General features: G+C 45.1%; 1 protein-coding gene across 1 annotated transcript in view; it reads right to left on the bottom strand.

The window, feature by feature from the left end:
* Nucleotides 1-22,085, bottom strand: part of ptprn2 (protein tyrosine phosphatase receptor type N2) — an 891,364-nt gene that overhangs the window by 3,822 nt on the left and 865,457 nt on the right. Inside the window, exons 19-22 of the mRNA XM_080212823.1 lie at nt 21,850-22,016; nt 20,794-20,847; nt 20,461-20,525; nt 6,301-6,374 (exon numbers count right to left, since the gene is read on the bottom strand). Of these exons, the coding sequence (XP_080068949.1) occupies nt 6,301-6,374; nt 20,461-20,525; nt 20,794-20,847; nt 21,850-22,016 (360 nt within the window). The remainder of the gene's footprint in view (nt 1-6,300; nt 6,375-20,460; nt 20,526-20,793; nt 20,848-21,849; nt 22,017-22,085) is intronic.

Here is a 22,085-nt window from a genome sequence, read left to right as displayed (position 1 = left end):
TGACTGGTCTGGGTCTAGGATTCCAAACTGAGTTAGAAGTGGTGGATTATGATCCATGTTAAAAAAAAATTTAAATTATATCCGCAATTTCATGAGCCTACAGGCTTTCAAGATTTTTGGTTTGATTTATTATTCACATGTATTAGTACACAGTGAAAAGTACTGTTTTTTGCGTGTTATACAGACAAAGCATACTGTTTACAGAGGAGGAAGGGAGAATGCAGAACGTAGTGTTACAATCATACTAAGTGTATGCAAGAGAGGCCCATTCAAAAGTCTGCTGGCAGCAGGGAAGAAGCTGTTCTTGAGTTGGTTGGTACATGATCTCACACTTTTGTTATCTTTTTCCCGATGGAAGAAGGTGTAAGAGAGAACGTCTGGGCTGTGCATGGGGTCCTTAATTATGCTGGCTGCATTGCCGTGGCAGCAAAATGTGTAGACAGAGTCAATGAATGGGAGGCTGGTTTGCTTGAAAGATTGGGCTACATTCACTACCTTTTGTAGCTTCTTGTGGTCTTAGGCAGAGCAGGAGCCATACCAAGCTATGACACAACCAGAAGGAATGCTTTCTATGGTGTAAAAGCTGGTGAGCATCTTAGCTGTCATCCAAATTTCCTTAGTCTTCTTAGAAAGTACAGGCGTTGGGCTTTCTTAACTATAGTGGCGGGGGGACCAGGTCAGGTTGCTGGTGATCTGGACACCTAAAAACATGAAGCTCTCGACCCTTTCTACTTCGTCCCCGGTAACGTAGACAGGGGCATGTTCTCCTTTATGCTTCCAATGACAACCCCCTTCCTTTTGGTAACATTGAGGGACAGATTATTGTCGCTGCACCAGTTCACCAGAGGGAACTGCTGTTAACTCCAAGTCAAAGAGATTTCCCACACTTGCTGGTTTGGATGAGTTCTGCAAAATGGTGATGGCGTGCTTTCTGAAGAAGACCCTTAGCAATGGCTGCCTGAGTATGCACTGCGCTGACTTCTTTCCTTCCGCAGTTTGCTATGCCGGATAAGAAAGTGTTTGAATTTAAAATTATGCTTGCTGTTTTCTGAGCTGGACAGTCGCAACATTCGCAAAAGATGTATTTAATTAATTTGCTTTGATCTTATGAGTGTTGGGGCTCTAACTGAGGAATTGAGCTTTACAAATGAACTTTCCTTCATTTATGCCTCTGACACTGAATGAGCGAAAGTGTTCTCCAGAAAAGCTGCAGCCTGGAACTTTAAAAGTTGCAGTTCACCCTTGCAGGATCTGTGGACGCTGCACACTGAAGCGGGACTCCCAAGGATGTCCAGATCACCAGTTTTCTGCTGCAGTGAAAGGGGAAGCAGTAGTGTAGTGGTATTGTCGCTGATCTAGTAATCCAGAGACCCAGGGTAATGCTCTGGAGACCCAAGTCTGAATCCCACCATGGCAGATGGTAAAATTTGAATTCAATAAAAATCTGGAATTAAAAGTCTAATGATGACCATGAAACCATTGCCAATTGTTGGAAAACCCCATCTGGTTCACTAATGTCCTTTAGGGAAGGAAGTCTACTGTCCTTACCTGTTCTGGCCTCCACATGACTTCAGAGCCACAGCAATGTGGTTGACTCTTAAATGCTTTCAGCAATGGGCTTTAAATGTTGGCCCAGCCAGTAATGTCCACATCCCATGAACGAATATAAAAAAAACTCTGCCTTCAGCTTCCAGGCCTTTTCTCTGTAACATTTCTAGGTGAGGCTTCTCTGTGCCTTCAGCTTCTGCTGGGAGCTTCCCTCAGAATTTTCATTGATGTTTTGTCCTAGTTTTCCAACATCTTGGATTGTTTCACCATTTTAGCGTGGTTGGTGGAATTTGATCGTTAGCTGCTCCACATGTTGGAAGGTGTTGGATACATAACGGTGTCTCTGAAATCATTTTCCTGGTCTTCGGTCGGTTAAGTCTTTATTAACATGTAGAATTGCTTACAGGAGTACAGTAAAGGGTACAGGCTCCATGCGTAGGACCTAATCCCTCTCTGCTCAATGCCTCACTGACCCCTGGGTCTGGATCTTGTGACTTCTTACACTATGTGGGCAGGATTATAACCAGTTCACATTAACCTTATATGTGCCAGATCCTTACACTACAGTTGTACAATGTCACTGATGGCTAAGGCTCCACTGAGAGGACAGCCTCATTAGCATCTCCCAGGGCAGTTGCCAGCAGGCCTACACTACCTCATAGAATCCAACAGCCAGAGCGGTAAAGGAGAAATTTAAGAGGGGGTGCTAAATTATGAGGGGTTTTGATAGAGTAAATAAGGAGGAACTGTTTCCACATCCATCAACTGGAGGACACCAAATCAAAATTAATGGCAAAACATAAAGCAGATGTGGAGAAATTCTTCCACTCAGCATATTTTTATGGTCTGGAATGCACAGCCTGAAAAGGGATGGAAGTAGATTAAATAACAACTCACACAAAAGAAATTGGACCTCTACCTGCAACAGAAAACATTGCAAGGTTTTGAACACTGGAGTGGGTCTAAGTAATCTGGTTGACTCTCAACTGCCCTCTGAACAAAGGCAAGTAGAGATGGGCAATAAATTCTGGCCAGCCAGCGATGTCCATGTCCCAAGAATTAACAAAACAAATGGACTGTTCTTTCAAAGAGCCAACTCACACACGATGGGCTGACTGGCCTCCCTCTACCCTGAACGATTATGCTTCAAACCCTGGGAGGCAACCCTAATGATGAAGGAGGTCAGCTATATGATTCCAGCGCTGTCAAAAGCTCCAAATGCTGAAGTGTTGATCTTTTCTCCTTTTGGACATTTGTGTCTCTAGGGTTTATGGTTCACATGGCACTGCCCAGCATGGTGGCATAGTGGTTAGCACTGCTGCCTCACAGCGCCAGAGACCTGGGTTTGATTCCGGCCTTGGGTGACTTTGTGGAGTTTGAACGTTCCCTATGTTGGGTTCCTCTCACAGCCTGAAAGATGTGCTGGTTAGGTGGATTGCTCAGAATAGAGAGTGGCCATTCAGCCCATCGTGTGTGAGTTGGCTCTTTGAAAGAACAGTCCATTTGTTTCGTTAATTCGTGGGACATGGGCATCGCTGGCTGGCCAGAATTCATTGCCCATCTCTACTCGCCCCTTAGCGTCAGTGGGGTAAATACATGGGATAGAACCGGGGAGGGATTGTTGTTGGTGCAGACTCGATGGGCCAAATGGCATCTTTCTGCATCATAGGGATTCTACGATACATAGCTTTTACAGGGACTGTGACAATGTATGTCATCACACTTGCTGTTCAAACACTCTCAAATGTGGTACATCTGATTATTAAAGTCAGATTTTAAAAAAATGATTCATTTGATACAAGTTTATCCAGGAAATGGTATGAACTGGGATGCATAGTATGTGGCAGCAGTACCAAATCTTACCTGTTACAGGATTTGCCAGAATTGAAATTTCAAACCTGACTTTTAATCTACAGATTTAAATGACTTTGAAGGCCTTTTACTCCTTATTTATATTCAGTGATGCAAGCGCATGGTTTGTTTAGATCCATCCAAAAGAAAACTCTCCAGAGAGAATCTCCCGTTGGTCTGTAATCAGATATTTATAATTCACCATGCATCTGAATAAATGAATTTGAGTGTGTGAGGAGGCTTGTTGTTGCCTAGCAGCAGTCAGAGCAAGTGTCTGCAGTGATGAGGATCCTTGTACCTGGGTACATGACTCAGCGTGTAAACCTGACTCTGTACGTTTGGTCTGCTCATCTTCATCCACCCAAGAGACAGCGTCTCAAGATCTCCTTAGTGATCTGTTTAGCTTGGATAAAGTCTACAGCCAGATAATGCACCGTGAGCACTGGGAAAGGCCGATCCCAGAATGAACAAAAGGTTTTGTTGGATCTGATTTCCTCGCATTTCCTTTTCTTCCTCCTTCTCTCTCCCCTGCTCCCCCTAAATAGTTGTCGTTTTTCTAATCCAAGGTGGCGCTGGATCAAGGTGATTTCTTGCAAGCTGTGCCCAGCATACCTTCTATCTTCTACTCTCATTCTGTGCTTCTAAAACTTCATTCTAACTCTTTTCTATGACTGTAACACTACATTCTGTACTCTCTCATTTCCTCCTCTATGAACGGTATGCTTTTGCCTATGTAGCGCGCAAGAAACAATACTTTTTACTGTATACTAATACATGTGACAATAATAAATCAAAGTCTTGCTGATGCATGGCTCCGTCAGCACCAGTAAACCCTCCAACACCAAATGCTCAAGGGCCACTTTTCGCATATGTGTCTAGACAGAATGTTTGCCTGTCCCACAGCCAATGGTGTCATTGTAACGAAACCCTGATCCCAGTCTTACTCAGTCTTCACATGTAGTTTGCAGCAGAGGTCTCTTGAGCTGTGATGAGAGTCAGAATCCTCACCTGACTTTGTTTTTGCCCTCCCCAACTCTGCCCAGGAATAGAACTACAGATCTGCGGCTTTCAGGTTCATAGGAACATAGGAATTAGGAGCAGCACGAGGTAATTCAGCCCTTCAAACCTGCTCCGCCATTCAATCAGATCATGGCTGATCTCTCCCTGGTCTCAAATCCATCTCTGCACCTGTTCCCCATATCCCTTTAACCCATTTTTTATTCAGAAATATATCTATCTCCACCTTGAAACCATTGAATGATTCAGACTCCACCATGCCATGGGGAAGCAAGTTCCACAAATTCACCACCCTCTGCAAGAAGTAGTTCCTCCTCAACTCGTTTTAAATCTATCGCCACTCAACCTATTCTTGTGACTTCTTGTTAGAGATTGCCTCACAAGGGAAAACACTTAGTCTACATTTACTTTATCAATCCCTTTTAGTGTTTTATATACCTCAATCAGATCACCTTTCATTCTTCTAAACTCCAGTGAGTACAAGGCCAAACGGTTTAATTTCTCCTCATATGTCAATTTGGTTCCGACCAATAATTTCACCTATAGAGCCACTGGAGAAAGTAGATCTACAACGGAAAAGATCAGAATTTTACAGCACCTGCCCATCCCCGACGGGCAGCCTTAGAGGCAGAGGGGTGGGGGAAGGGGTAAAATTGCATGCCATGGTGTTGCCTACCCACCCTTGATGGGATTTTATTATGGCGGAGGAGATGGGCAGCCCGCTTTCCCATATATGGTCATTTAAGGGTCTCCTCCCATCAAGGCTGGGTTTTTACCCATGGCAGCGTGTGAATGCCATGTGAAGGCAGCTTATTTGTGGACTGAGGGTGGGAGGCTTGTTCAGGCACCCTCGACCCATCAGAGGCCCCGTCCATGGCCTCCAACCCCATGAACTCCCTCGCCTTGACAAGTGTCGCCCTAGTCCGGCCGAATGGAACTTCAGACTTAACCTGAAGTTTGAGTCGTAGAATCTCTTCTTCAGGGACTACCCACCTGCCACCTCTCCTAGGCGCTGGGCGCTGCTGGGGCCAGGGAACTGCTGGCTATTTGATTGGTTGGCAGCTCCGGGAGGCAGGACTTCCACCCAGATGTGGGGGTGGAAGTCCCACCTTAAGCCAAGGAACCATAAAATGGGCGTGAGATGACCCAGCCAAGCAGAAGCAGCAGCAACCCCAACTTTCCAACCATGGAGTAAGGCCACCACATCGAGGTAGAATTCTGGCCAAAGTGGACACGAACTTAAAATATGAGAAAGCAGGAAATAGGACATTGCAATTCAGCCCGTTCATCCACAGATCATGTCCAATCTTATCCTGAGCTCTATCCTATTAATTAATTCCATGAGGTTGATTTATGTCCATACTGTCTCATTCTCCATAGAGGTGTAGCTCCCCACAGCTTGTGTTAAACTTGATCTAACTCTTCTTGCAATGCTCCACTCCTTAGCATCGGATCTCATGGAGCGATCAAAGACAAATGACAACTCCCGGAAGTGGGAATTTGTAAAAAATAAAAGCAATATGAAACCGAAAGAGAAAATGCTGGAAAATCTCAGTAGGTCTGGCAGAGTCTATGAGATGAGAAAAGAGCAAATGTTTGAGTCCAGATGACCAAGGGTCATCTTTGACATCAGCCTTGACAAAGAGTCATCTGGACTCGAAACATCAGCTCTTTTCTCCCCTTACAGATGCTGCCAGACCTGCTGAGATTTTCCAGCATTTTCTCCTTAGGAATTTGTAAAGCTCAGAGAATGTTTTGGACTGTAGACTCTGACACCGATGTTGCTCATTCTGATTAAAAAGCTTATTATGCAGAAACTAAAAACCCATTTTTCTTTTTTGTGCTGATGAATGTGTTGCACGCTTTGCTTCAGTTTTAGCTTACCTTTGTCTGAACCATCATTGGTCGCTGGTCTCTCAGATGCTCCAGCGTAGCAGCAATATCAATCTCCTTCGCCCCTGTAAACAAACCACAAACTGAGGTGGTCAAAGAACAAAGAAAATTACCGCACAGGAACAGACCCTTTGGCCCTCCAAACCGGAACTGACCATGCTGCCCTATTGAATTAAAACCCTTGATTCCGGCAGAGACTGTCAATCTTCCGACATCAGATTCTGCTCCTTCTCATGTCAAAGTAAAAGTTAAAGTTTATGTATTAGTCGCAAGTAAGTCTTACGTTAACACTGCAATGAAGTTACTGTGAAATTCCCCTAGTCGTCACAGTCCGCCGCCTGTTTGGGTCAGTCCACCTAACCAGCACATCTTTCCGAATGTGGGGGGAAACCAGAGCACCCAGAGGAAGCCCACATAGACACCGGGAGAAGATGCAGCCTCCACCCGCACACTGATCCAAGCCGGGAATCGAACCCAGGTCCCTGGCACTATGAAGTAGCAGTGCTAACCACTGTGCCACCATGCCTCAGGTGAGCCCTTTCACTCATCAGACTGGAAGTCACTGGCCAAATACATGCTTTAGTTAATCTGGCAATGCCAATAATGCTGCAGTGAATTATAAGGATGAGCACTGCTCTGATCACACAAACCCCAATCCCACTTGCAATGTGACTGATTCTCTGCAGTGGCCCGGTGAACCACACACAGGATGGGCATTAAATGCTAGCTTTGCCAGCAGCACCCCATAGCCCAAGTTAACTGTTCTTTAAACTGTACTCCTAGCTAATCGGCTTGGGGTCACTGTCTGCACAGAGTCTGCACGTTCTCACCGTGCCTGCGTGGGTTTCCTCCGGGTGCTCTGGTTTTCTCCCACAGTCCAAAAGATGTGCTGGTTGGGTGGATTGGCCATGTTAAATTCTCCCTCAGTGTGTCCGAACAGGTGCCGGAGTGTGGCGACTAAGGGGATTCTCACAGTAACTTCATTGCAGTGTTAATGTAAGCCTACTTGTGACATTAATAAGATAAAACTTTAAACAAGTTCCAAGCTGACAAGATGAGGCATTGCACCCGTCTTGGGCTTGACCTGATGTTTGATCTTAGCCAAAAGGCCGAGAAGCAATAAGATTACATTTCTGCCAACTCTATTTTCAGCCAGGTTTCAATGTAAAAGCCCATGCACTGATCAAATGGACAGAGGCACCGCTGTGATTTGAACTCAGGATTTCCTGTTTACTACGCGGGGAAGAAGCCACGATATCAACGCACTGCCAATAAGCCTAACCAAGAGGTGGAGATGTTGGCGTTGGACTGGGCTGGGCATAGTAAGAAGTCTCACAGCATCAGGTTAAAGTCCAACAGGGTTACTTGGAAGTAAGAGCTTTCAGAGCACTGCTCCTCCATCAGGCGAGCAGCGCTGCGAAAGCTCGTGATTCCAAATAAATCTGTTGGACTTTAACCTGGTGTTGTGAGACCACTTAATAAGCCTAATGGTCTTGAATAACTCTGGCGGAAAGTTAGAGAACAAAACGAGAAGTATGCCTGCTCTACATCACAGCTCTTTGAATGAAGCAGATCATGAGACAGTAGCAGCAGTCAGATTCTGGCACTGAGTTCTCTATCCACTGCTGCTGCATTCCATTATCGTTGTTCTGTAAGCTTCAACCAATCAATCAGGAGAGTCACTAATGCTGTTTTCCAACAGTTTCACACTGACGACTATTAATCAATAATTATCAATGTTACAGTAATCGCCCTATGGAATCCCCCAAAGCCTCCTTCTCAACTCTTGCCCGATTATCTTTCTGTTCTAATTGTGGCCCAAATCATTTATTAATGGGAGCCAAAACGGGAATAACTCATTGAGCATTTACCTAATTACCAAAAATATATCTGCTCAATCTTCTTCTGTCATTTCTTTTTCTAAAAGAGAGCTACTCTTCACGCATAAATATTCATTAAAAATAAACTTCCTGCCCTAGTGACATGTGCTGCATAGGCTGTGCAAGTTCCAAGCATTGTGCATTTAATTGCCCTCTTGGCATTTCCGCTAGATTTAAAATGTTTTGGATTTGCAGTGACAATGTTAAGTTCAAAGGCGTAGTCTTTGAAAGCGATATAGCCAGAAATACAAACGCATTAGCAGTTTTGAGGTCGCTATGCAAAGGCGGAGAATGTGTAATTGGAGGGTTGATAAACACATTTAATTTCTGTTTCTCAGACACCCAGAGACTAATTCAAATTCCTGGTGGGAGTTATGCATGCTGGGGACAGGGGCCGAGGGCGTCAGCAAAGCATCTGGTCGCCTTGCCAGCCACCTAACCAGCTTGGGGGTGGGAAGCAGTATCTACCTGATAGAGGAAAGCATTATTGGGTGACTGGCGAGGGTGCTGAGGAAGGGTTACCAGCAGGTGATGGGATGGGTGGGGCAGTCTGAAGAAGGGGATGGAAGCTTGAGAGGTGTGGGAAGTCTCAAGGTTTCCTTGTGGGGCCCAGAGAAGCTTTCACACTGGAGGCGCCAGTCCTCTTGTCAGCAAAGTACTTTTGGAGTATTGTGAGCAATTTTGGGCCCCATATCTAAGAAAGGGTTATGGAGGGGGTCCAAAGGAGGTTCACAAGAATGATCCTGGGAATTAATGAAAGATTTGAAGTATGAGGAGATTCCGCGCCTGTACTCGATGGAGTTTAGAAGGATGAGGGGGAACCTCATTGCAACTTACAGAATAATGTAAGTCCTCGACAGAGTGGGTGTGGAGAAGATGCTTCCATTAACAAGAGACTAGGATCTGAGGGCACAATCTTAGAGAAAAGGGCTGAGACGATGAGGAATTTCATCAGTCAGAGGGTGGTTAATCTATGGAATTCATTGCCACAGAAGGCTGTGGAGGCCAGGTCACTGAGTGTCTTTAAGACAGAGATAGATAGGTTCTTGATTGAAAAGGGGATCAAGAGTTACGGGGAAAAGGTGGGAGAATGGCATTGAGAAACTTATTAGCCATGATTGAACGGCACTGCAGATTCAATGGGCCGAAAGGGCATCAGGAAAAGTACAGCAACAGTTTCAGAACAAACCTCCCTCCAGTCAGAAATGTACTGGCTTAATGAGACAGGTTTCCATTTTCCACACAAATTACTGCTATGACCGCTCTGGGCAAAATTGTCAATCTAGTGCCAGCTTAGTGCTGCAGATAAATGCGAATCAGAGGCTGGATTTTGGCTTCCCCAAATTAATTTTGCACGGGAACCAAGCAGCTCGGAGCTCTAATGCACCTGGTGACGCTGGATTTGAACCCAGGTTTTCCAGAGGTGCAAGCACTCCTCAGGCATTTGAATTTAAGAGAAAACTACCTTGTCAGGAAATAATAAGTTTGCAATGAATCCATCATCTTTCAATCTGGCATTTCTAAAGCTCCAGATGAAGCGCAATGAACAGTGGATCAGTACATTAGATGGTTGGACCACATCTAGTTCATATTTATAGAGCGCTTAAGGCACAGTGCCGTTCCGTGATCACAGTTTCTGCCATCTACAGCTGATGCTGCACTCCATATCCTTAGGAATATTGAGAAGGTAAAGCATTCCGACCAGAAGGAGTCAATCTACTGGAATTAGCCCTTCTGCTCTGGACTGCATTTGAAACTATTCTTAAGTCCAGGTCAGGGAAATTACTCATCCCATTGATTCATCCCTTCATTAAATTCCTGTGATTTCCCAATCCACTCAAGAGAATCACCCTCCATGGCCCCATCCAAAAGACCATTCCTGGTTTTGCCTGTGCTAATGGCAGGCGGCAGCTCTGTCGGGGATGCCACTGCCTTGCTGATTAGAGTGGGCAGCTTCTGGGAGGGTCAGGAGATTGAAAGTGACCATGAATGACGAGGATTGATGCAGCACTGGCGATGGTGTTAGTTGGCTTCTGAAGTTTAATCTCAAAACAACTGGAGAAAAAAATTACTTGGGCTTGATGGTGAATCCGCTAGTTGGCGCAATACAGGATGTCCGTCGCTATCCTAAAAGAATGTTGGCAATTCCAAGCTAGAATGGAGCTATGTCCCTTAGTAAGCTCCTTAATGGGCTCGAGGGGCATTTAATTGTCAGCGATCATGTTTCTTGCACCCTTCCACCTGACAGAACTATCCTGGAGGCATCGGAATATGGAGCTAGCGTCTGAGACCCCAATTTTGCATCCCCACCCATGACTCTTTCTCTCTCCCAGATGCTGCCTGACCTACTGACATTTCTGTTTTTATTCAGATTTCCAGCATCTGCAGTGTTTTTGTGGTCATTTATCACCTCGCTGTTTTTTTTTTGCAGTCTTGCTACTACAGAATGGTTGCCATCTTTGCCCAAGCAACGCCAGACAGTGTGGCCTAAACCTTCTGGTCCCGCCCACTGTGGGACGCATGCGGGGTGGGGCGGGTGATGGAAAATTGGACAGATCAGCAACAGGCCCTTTGACTTCAGGTGGGACTTACCAGCCCTGAGGTGTCTGGGGCCAGAAAATTTCATCTAGCATTTCAGACAAAAAAAACTTTAAAATGTTCTGATGATATGATTAGGTATAAAGTAAATCCACCTATTTTTTCCTTTTATGGATGCATGACTCAAGAGTGGGCCTTTGCATCGGAAGACTGTTAGTCAAGTCCCACTCCAGAGTCACGAGGGGCACAATCCAGGCTGACTGTTGAGTAAGTGCTGCCGGTTAGCTCAGTTGATTAGAATGTGGTGCTAATAACACCAAGGTTGTGAGTTCAATCCCCGTACTGGCCAGTTGTAATTACTTGTGCTTATTTTTAACGGACGGCATGATGGCATTGCATAGCGTCAGGGACCCGAGTTCAATTCCTGGCTTGGGTCACTATCTCTACAGATGGTGTCTACGTGGGTTTCCTCTGGGTGCTCCGGTCTCCTGCCAAAGATGTGCAGGTTAGGTGGACTGACCACGCAAAATTGATCCTTAATATCAAGGCATTAGTTAGGGTAAATACATGGGGTTATGGGGATAGGGTCTGGGTGGGATTGTGGTCGGTGTAGACTCGATGGGCCGAATGGCCTCTTTCTGCACTGTTGGATTCTTTGATTCTAAATGCTTTGGGATGTTCTGAAGTCATGCAAGAGATAAGCCGGATTTAGAAGCGGCTCACCATTGGCCAACAGAGGGATCTTCCAGTCCCACTAAAGTCAGCGGCCATTTGCGGTGCCCACCGTGTGCGCTACCAGGATCCTGCTACGAGGGTCACCTGTAGGACCAGAAGATCCCACCTGCGGGAAAGGCCAAAAACGTCAGTCCTATATAAATGTGAGATTTTAAAAAAAAATTCATTTGGAGAAGTTCTTCTCTGGTTACTGTTTGTTGCGAAATCGTAAATGTGTTTTCACCGCAAGTGCCAACCAGAGGAAACATTAACCCACACAAATGATTCGGTATTTTTTATCAGCAAAATGAGAAAAGTAAAAAGAAATGAAGTAAAATAGCGGTCAGTGTTCTGAATGCTGTAAAACAATTTGATATAAATTATTTAACACTTTCTTTTGTGAGTTTTGATGTCTACTGACCTTTGCTTCTTTAATTACCATAATCCCTCGTAACAGGCTCTCATGTGCCAAGAGATGCTCGTAAAGATGCCAGAATTTTCAACACCCATGTTGCAGGCATTTGAAATCGTTTCACACTGGATCTTCTTGGCAATGGACAATTCCCCGGCACGTTAATCCTTGGGTAGCCTCAGGCTGGGCAAGATTCATCTGTGGGTATTGCTGTCACCTGACTCCAATTGCATAAAACCTTTCTCTACGCACCAACATCACTCTGCTAATTTTCAAATGTTCGATGGACAAACAAGCTCTTTCTAGCTGATAATATCGATGTGGGGAAAAAAATACTGCTGGCATTTTTGGGGTATTAAATATTTTAAGTTTCCCCTCCCTTTACTTTAACATATAAACAAGGACGGACAGGCAAAGGACAGGTTCATCCAGCTTGTCCCACACGACTGCGGGTGCCTTGTAAATCTCAACATCCCATCCCATTCGAAAATCTCACAAACTCCTACAAGAGGCTAAAATCTCGGTAAAGGCCCAGGTCAATTAGAGAGAAATAAAATAAAGAAAACTCCTCTTCAAAGCTTTTAAAACCATGGAAGATATTGATAAAGTGGATACAGATTCTTGAGGGTGGCATCGTAAGATAATGAACAAAAATTTCAGTCGGGAACATGTGAACGTATGAATTCGGACAGGAATAGGCCACTCAGCCCCTTGAGCCTGCTCCGCCCTTCAATGAGGTCATGGCTGACCTGATTGCACCCACAGCTCCACATTCCCACCTTGCTTCTAAAGTCTTTACCTACAATATAAAAAAAAAGGGTATGATTCTGAGGCAGGTGCAGGAGGGACCTGGGAGTATATGTGCATAAGTCATTGACAGTGGTACAGCAGGTTGAGAGCGCGGTTAATACCAAAGTACTCCATCAGCAAGCTCCAAGTGCACATGCCTCAACCCCATTGATTAGGAATCATATGAATAAGGAGCAAGAGTGGGCCATTCAGCACCTCGAGTCTGCTCTGCCATTTAATAAGATCATGGCTGATCTGACAGTAATCTCAAATTTGCATCCCACCTATTCCAGACATCACACCTGCTTACTAAGAATCTATCTACCTCTACCTTAAAACTATTCAAAGACTCTGCTTCCATAATCTCTTCAGGAAGAATGTTCCAAAGATTCTCGACCCTCTCAGTGAAAACATTTTGACTCATTTCATTTTAAAAGGGCGATCTCTTATTTTTAAACAGTGACCTCTACTTCCAGCTTCTCCCACAAGAGGGAATATCCTCTCCATGTCCAGCATGTCAAGGCCCCGCAGGATCTTGTGTGTTCCAATCAAGTCGCCTCTTACCTCTCTAAACTCCAGCAGACACAAGCCTAACTTCTCTAATCTTTCATCGAAGGACAACGCAGCCATTGCTAGTTGGGTAAACTTTTTCTGAACTGCTGCTAACATATTTACATCCTTCTCTAAATAAGGTGACCAAAATTTAACACAGTGCTCCAAATGTCTTCTCACTAACGTCCTGAACAATTGATACATAACCTCCCTATGTTTATACTCAATTTCCCACACAATAAACTATAACATTCCATTATGTTCCTGATTACTTGCTGTACTTCAAACTAGTCTTTCTGATTCGTGCACTAGATCATAGGATCAGAGAACCCTACAGTGCAAAAAGAGGCCCTTCAGCCCATCAAGTCTGCACCGAACACAATCCCACCCAGGCCCTACCCCCATATCCCTACATATTTACCCACTAATCCCTCTAACGTACGCATCCCTAGACACTAAGGGGCAATTTCTTAGCATGGCCAATCAATCTAACCCGCATATCTTTGGACTGTGGGAGGAAACCGGAACACCCGGAGGAAACCCACGCAGACATGAGGAGAATGTGCAAACTCCACACAGACAGTGACCCGAGCCAGGAATCAAACCTAGGCCCTGGAGCTGTGAAGCAGCAGTGCTAACCACTGTGCTACCATGCTGCCCCACCACTATGCTACCGTGCCGGGTGAGAGATCACCCAGGTCTCTCTGCACCTCAGAGCTCTGTAATCTCTCACCATTTAGATAATATGCTTCTTTATTATTCTTCCAGCTAAAGTGGAAAATTTCACATTTTCCCACATTATACTCAACATGTCAGGTCTTTGCCCGTTCACTTATCCTATCTATATTATTTTGTAGTCTCCTTATGTCCTCTTCACAATTTACTTTCCTATCTATCTTTTATCAACAGTATATTTGGCAGCCATCCCTTCATCCAAGTCATTTATATAAATTGTAAACACTTGGGATCCCAGCACTGATCCCTGTGGCACATCACTGGTTATATCTTGCCAACCCAAGAAAGGTCCATTTTTGCCTATTCTCTGCTTCCTGTTAACCAGCCAATGTTCAATCCATGCCAATATATAACCCCCTATAAGATGAGCTTTCTGTGATTCATATGATTTTCCCCATGTAGCTTTAATGTTAACCTGAATCAGCAGTGTTAAAAAATCAAACCTGTGACGACACAATACTCCCTCAGTTTGGAGGATCAACCTAGACAATGGTCTTGAGGTTTACGTTTGCTGCTCCAGGTCCCAAAAGGAAAGCTTGGACCTCCTTTGCTCTTTGCTGCAGTCTTCCACTTCTCTGCAAGATCCGCATGCACAACCACCCCACCACCAACCCATTCCACCGCCCCCAACAAGGCAGTCCTGAGAAACCAATTCCACCACCAGCCTCTATTAATGGGTTTGATTTGGAATGTGAGGCTCCTCCCTGCCACTCATCCCCAAATTCCTACCTGGTCCAGGAGCAAAGTCAGCTGCTGGCTTGGAAAAGAAGCCCAGGATGACAATAGCTTGGTGGCTATTTTAAGGAACAAGAAGCCAGTTTCCCTCTCACCACACCGCCCTCCCACCCAAAACACTTAAACTGCCCAAATTTTACAATTAAATTCTTTTTTAATTAGCATGCTGCCTTTGTGTCTATAACCCCCATGTTCACATGATTCAGAATTGATTGTTTTCTTCTGCCCTCAGTGTAATTATTTCTTTTGGATCAAATTCATGCTGTGCTTGGTTTATCTACATAGCCACCATGTACTTTGTGACAGACACTGAAGTTTTCTATCTAAAATGTTTAATTTTTCTTGCTTCCTGTCCTATTTCGTACTTTGCTAAGGTGAAAGATTCAGAAATGTCCATCTCCTCTGCTGCTGCACTGGGTTTAGTTACAGATCTTAACCTCCTCTGTTTCGGCCACAGGAACTACAGGTTAAAGGAGTTACCCCCATGAATGACTACAATGACCAGCTTCTCAGACCAAACAAAGTTTGTACTTTCAGTCTCTGCGCTCCTTTCACTACTAATGCTGCCCTGGCAGTTTTAGTAAAGCTAGCTTAGGCCATTCTCAATGTCCCACACTTTGTGCACTGCACTCTTTTGTTAAAAAAATAAATGGCAAGAGAGATTTAGGAGTCCACTACTTCAGCCTTTGATCGGCAGATGAACACTGGATCTTTTCTTAAGCCTCAAACTATTTTAGCCTAGACAATGAGAGCCTTGGCCTAAGAAGCCAGGCAGATTTCTTTCAGAACAAAGTCTTTGCTTGCCTCTCAGTGTGACAGCCTGGGAAATAGCCAGCTCAGCGGGGGAAGCTCAGATACCCACTCTGCCCTTTGATCTTTCATTTGAACAGAAACGCCAGACCTTCAGGTCACAAGAGCTTCAAATTGTATGCACTACAGGCGAAAGGAAAGGAGGTCCAGGACAAAAATGGCGGGGGTGGGGTGACCAATTTGGAACAAGCTCCCTTTGCTCCCTCTGCCCAGTTTCACATGGCTTCTTGCGCATTATGCAAAGCACTAGCCCCCATGCTTTGAAAGGCTGTTTGACATTGAGTGACACTATCAGGTACATGCATGATACCACTTCCAAATAAACTCAACTCCAATCTCCAAACAATTTTCAGGCATAAGAAGCATTAGAATCTCAAGGATCTGACTCAGGGCAGGGTTTTACAAACTTGCTCAATATCATAAAATCCTGCCCGAGGCCAACGAAGATTTCCATTCTGCAAGCCTTGCCCACCCTAATTCTGAGGCTGTCGAGGTGGTAAAATTCCCGCTTCAGTGTCCAAGCACATATAATGGCAGACACATTTCTCTACAGCTCTTAGGCAGTAACAGCCTCAACAATGCTGCACTCTCTCTTCATAGAATCATAAAATCCTACAGTGCAGAAGAAGGCCATTCAGCCCATCAAGTCCGCACTGACCACAATCCCACCCAGGCCCTATCCCCATAACCCCATGCCTTTACCCTAGCTAGTCCCTCTGACACTAAGGGGCAACTTAGCATGGCCAATCCACCTAACCTGCACATCTTTGGACTGTGGGAGGAAACCGGAGCACCCAGAGGAAACATAAGAACATAAGAAACAGGAGCAGGAGTAGGCCATCTAACCCCTCGAGCCTGCCCTGCCATTCAATAAGATCATGGCTGATCTGAAAGTGGTTTAGTTCCACTTACCTGCCTGCTCCCCATAACCCTTAATTCCCTTATTGATCAGAAATCTATCTACCTGTGACTTTAAACATATTCAACGAGGTAGCCTCCACCGCTTCAACGGGCAGAGAATTCTAGAGATTCACCACCGTCTGAAAGAAGAAGTTCCTCCTCAACTCTGTTGTAAACTGACTCCCCTTTGTTTGAGTCTGTGTCCTCTAGTTCTTGTTTTCTTTCTAAGTGGAAAGAATCTCTCTGTCTCTACCCCATCTAGCCCTTTCAATATCTTATATGTCTCTATAAGATCACCCCTCAGCCTTCTAAACTCCAACCAATACAGGCCCAATCTACTCAATCTCTCCTCATAAGCTAACCCCCTCATCTCTGGTATCAACCTGGTGACCCTTCTCTGTACTCCCTCCAAGGCCAATATAGCCTTTTGCAAATAAGGGGACCAAAACTGCACACAATACTCTAGTTGTGGCCTCACGAGTGCCTTGTACAATTGCAGCAAGACCTCCCTGCTTTTATATTCCATCCCCCTTGCGATAAAGGCCAACATTCCATTTGCCTTCTTGATCACGTGCTGCACCTGCAAACTGAGTTTTTGCGATTCATACACAAGGACCCCCAGGTCCCTCTGCACAGTAGCATGTTGTAATTTTTCACCATTTTTGTAATAGTCCATTTTTCTATTATTCCTTCCAAACTGGATAACCTCACACTTGCCAATGTTCTACTCCATCTGCCAGGTCTTTGTCCACTCACTCAGCCTATCCAAATCTCTCTGCAGACTTTCCGCGTCCTCCACGCAATTTACTTTCCCACTCATCTCTGTGTTATCAGCAAACTTTGTTACCCTACACTCGGTCCCCTCCTCCAGATCGTCTATGTGTATGGTAAATAGTTGAGGCCCCAGCACCGATCCCTGCAGCACGCCACTAGTCACCAACTGCCAACCAGAAAAGCACCCATTTATTCCAACTCTCTGCTTCCTGTTAGATAGCCAATCCTCAATCCACGCTAACACTTTACCCCCAACTCCGTGTACCTTAATCTTTTGCTGCAACCTTTTGTGAGGCACCTTATCGAACGCCTTCTGGAAATTTCAAAACACCACATCCACCGGTCCCCTCTGTCAACCGCACTCGTTACATCTTCATAAAAATCCAGTAAATTTGTCAATCACGACTTTCCCTTCATGAACCCATGCTGTGTCTGCCTGATTAAACCATTGTTTTCCAGGCCCATGGTTTGTCTGCAAACTCCACACAGTGACCCATGCCGGGAATTGAACCCAGGTCCCTGGTGCTGTGAGGCAGCAGTGCTAACCACTGTGCCACCGCTCTTCTGCCTAGGCATTGCTACGGAGAGAGTAGGTGAACTTGATGTTTGCTCAAAGACTCGTCTTGCACTGCTTTTATCATTATTCCCATTCTCAGCTCCAGCTTGTAATAGACTCATTCTCAGTAAGCAAAGTCGGGGTCAACTGAAAGCTTAACCCCCACCCTCCCACCCCACCGTCAATGTTTTTCTCAGTGGGTGGGTGCAGGTGCAGACTCTATCTGCCATGAAAATAGTGAATGTTGGAACTGAGACGGGTCCTTTGACTCACTCAGGGTGATCCAAAGTGCTTCACAGTCATGCACAGTTGATGTTGGGGAACATGAATCCCATAGACAATGATGTGATCAGGAGCAGTTAAACTGGTTTAGTGCAGTTGGCTGAGAGGTACACTCAGAGGGGCAATTTTCACAAAGGGTAAAGTAAAAATTTATTTATTAGTCACAGATAGGCTTACATTAACACTGTAATGAAGTTACTGTGAAAATCCCCTAGTCGGCACACTCCGGCATCTGTTCAGGTACACTGAGGGAGAATTTAGCATGGCCAATCCACCTAACCTGCACATCTTTCGGAGAGTAGGAGGAAACCCACGCAGATATGGGGAGAATGTGCAGACTCCACAAAGGCAGTGACCAAGCTGGGAATCAAACCCAGGTCTCTGGTACTGTGAGGCAGCAGTGCTAACCACTGTGCCACTGAGAGTGGCTTTCCTGTCAATGGGCTATATGAACTCAATCAGATTTTAGACAAATTAAGCTACAACAAAATCAATTAGAATCAGGTGAAGGACAGGTTCAATCATTCACCTTCTAAAGGAGAAAGACAGATTAGGCATCAGGTGGGCTCTTCATCTGAATCTGACCCGATCGAGTAATGTGCGTGTCTGGACAGATAACTGCCAAGCATTGTTTGAATTTTAAATCAGGCAGTTTGACCCTGATTGGTCAAAGTGTGGCTGAAGGCCCTGAAAAATGCCCACCTTCCCTCAGGTTACCTTGGAAGGGCAAGGTATCTCAAAAATCTGACCAACAGATGACGCTAGCTGTTTCACACTGCTACAATGCAATAGTAATACAAATGGTATTCATCATTAACAGGATGCTGCAGTCAAACCAAAAAGACCTTCTGTCTACCACACTCAGTAATGCGGTACATAAGTTTCAGTGCCAGATATATAGGCAGTACATCCGATGCTTGGCAGTGCCAGATATACAGGCAGTACACCCGATGCTTGGCAGTTAGCTGTTAATCACCATCAACTGGTGCATTTTCCATGGCATTAGCTCTACCAGTCAGAGTCCACTTGCCAACTAATCGTTATTCTCTTCTCATACAGTATGAATTGTTGTTTGTCCTTATACTTCTATTCTTGTAAAGTGTCCTGATGAGTGCAAGAAGAAAAACTTTGACTTTTTTTTGGAGCTAAACCAAAAAAAGTGGTCAAATGAGGGGGGTTAAGTTCCAGGGGTGCACTTTTCCGAGATCCATCAGATTCTGATGATGAGACAACCTGACACCTAACTCGTCTTCCTGCTTTAGCAATGTGCTATCAAATGACTAATTTTAGTACTGTCCATCTCTTTGGGGAGGCTGACCTCCAGGCATTTGTAGCTGCACATCTCATTGAATTCCTACAGTGCAGGAGAGGCCATTCAGCTTATTCAGTCTGCACTGATTCCCTGACACAAATATTTTACTCAGGCCCTCTCCTCCACCCTATTCCTGCAACCCCACACACTTTGCATGACTTAGCCATCCAATCTACACATCTTGAGACACTAAAGGGGCAATTTAGCATGGTCAGCCTACCCAACCTAACCTGCACATCTTTGGGATGGGGGGAAGAAACCTGGGGAAACCCGCGCAGACACAGGGAGAATGTGCAGACTCCACACAGAGAAGGCTGGAAATGAACCTGGGTCCCTGGCGCTGTGATTCGTGCAGCAGTGCTAAGCGCTGTGCCACTGTGTTGCCCTACTGTGCTGTAAACTTGCTGAGTCCCTGATGTGAAGTACAGAGCGCAGACTGATAGAGGCGCTCATCTTGCTGCTGCAGCTGCTCTCAGAACCGCCTGCCTCTGGTCGGCTACCATTCTCCCACCGATGCAGGTTTTCTGGGTCAGATCCTGCTTGACCTGCTGTGCTTTCCTACACTTACATCATGTCACACTCTGATTGGAGGCAAAGGCTGTGTTAATAGATCTTTTATATATATAACTGCCCATCACTAAATGGAAAGAGTCTACTTGAAACCCATTGTCCACATTTCTGGCACTTTGAAAAGGCTTCCAAGACAGACCATGGTAAAAGTGGCTGAAAGATAATTGACACAGCGTGATGGTCCTGTACTTAAATGTCACATGGTCTGCCTCGCAACTAACTCCCCTTGTTCAATACATCCCCCCCTCCCCCCGGACCTCTCTGTTACACTGCCATTTTTCTTTTATCGGTCAAACCTTTCCTTTGTTATTATTAATTACATTCAGCCATTATCTGCAGCGAGCAGTCTTTATTTTGGAATGTACTGACTCGGTGATCACGATGGCACTGCAAATAACCAGAGGCCATTTAGCAAAGAGCACAATCTGCTTTTAACACATTCCCTTTCTGGCTGTCTCCTGAATGCGAGTGCCTACAGTCTCCAGGGCAACAAGACCACCACCAGCACCCCACACACACACACACAGACACAGACGCACGCACATGCACGCACACACACGGAAATAACAAAAAAAAAGCCATCGACTCTCACCTTTGGCCATTCTATTCAGAACCATGTCAATCAGAATATAGGTCCCACATCTTCCAGCGCCGTCACTGTCAGGGTTGGAAAAAGAAAAGTCATCGCTATCAGCACTGTGCCATCCAGACCCGTAAGACAGCTGCCGTCATCTCTTTTATTTTAAACTCATACAGGAGACGGGGGGGGGGGGGGGCGGAAATCTGCCAGACTCACAATCAGCTGTTCACCAGGGAACTGCTGAAGATCCACAATACGGGGTGGGGGCACTCCCTGTGAAAATGGCTCCCCCTCCCCATTTTTTAATTTTTTAAAAAAAAATTCACAAAGAGAGAGTGTACTTGCCTGCAGTGAACAATTATCGGACATGAGCGTCCCCTGTAGCACTTGTTTACCTTTCTGTAATAAAGCAGAGGAAATTCAATTCAAACACGCAAACCCGTACCGCCTGGATAAGTGACTGCCTACACTGTCACCGACAATCTGGAATGTCTAACACAAGGCGACGTTAAAACTCATCAAACAACCGAATTACACCCGTTAAGATTTTTCTCTCTCCCTCTCGGTGCGTATACAGTTTTTGTTTGTACAGAAAAGCACTTTGTCCTCACCCTTAGCAGAGTGACGGTTTGGGGAAAAAAAGAGAACACAGCAATTAGTGATACCAACCAGCATTCGCCTCAAGAGAGAAACCATCATGCAAACCATTATTAGCAAGCACAAGTCAAAGGTGGTTAGAGGCCAAGGCAAGGGTTTATTTTGTCCGCATTGTTCCCTGCTGCAGAGTCACAGTTTCCAATGATCACTTTTGTGACTATGCAACTGGGCTCATATTACTAGCTGCAACATCACAAAAATGACACTGGCAACTGTTAATGAGCTGGCAACATAAGGGTTTGTCCATTTACAGAGCGAGCACGTGTTAGTAAATTCTGTGGCACACAGCAAGAAAATATGTCAGGCTAGGGTAATATTTAGCATAATTTCAAATTTAAAAGAGTACTTCACACATTTGATGCTAATTTTTTTGCTCTGTTTTTGTCTCACAATCTCCTTTATAGTGTAAATTTGTTCCCTCTGGGCACAAGGAAAAATTAATTAGACATATCAACTGTATATCTGTCTGCAGTCAGAAAATGCTGCCCCATTGTGTCCAGCAGGCTTCTTCTCAATTGTTACTTCTTATTTGACAATCACCGACCCATTAGCAACCAAAATCAACGTTTGAAGCCCAATGCAGGTTGACACTCAATGTTCGTGGGATTACCGGGAAAATCCCGGTCCATGTTTCTCTAGTGGCATTGGTAATGGATAAGAGCTCCCTAGAATTAAGACGTTTGTCAGAGGAAGTTAAATGAAGCATTCAGTGAAACGATCTTGCTCCCCCACTGGCTGCTGTACCTGCGGAAATCCAGGAGAGTCCTGGTGGATGCGGGAACAGCCTGGTCAAACCAGCTCAGGAAGTGGAACTGTGTCACGGTGCGGGTCTCATTGGTCTGGAGGTTTTTGAGGTAAAAACTGCGCACTAGGAAGTCTTCACACCAGATGTGCTCCGAGACGAGGTTAACCTGACATTGGGAATAAAATTAAAATAGAGCAATCATTACATAGAGCCTACAGGACTGAAATAAGGCCAT

Source organism: Carcharhinus amblyrhynchos, chromosome 2 (assembly GCF_965287045.1).
Source record: "Carcharhinus amblyrhynchos chromosome 2, sCarAmb.v2.hapA, whole genome shotgun sequence".
NCBI lineage: Eukaryota > Metazoa > Chordata > Chondrichthyes > Carcharhiniformes > Carcharhinidae > Carcharhinus > Carcharhinus amblyrhynchos.
Note: the sequence above shows the minus strand (reverse complement) of the source record. Positions and strands in the feature narration are given on the sequence as shown.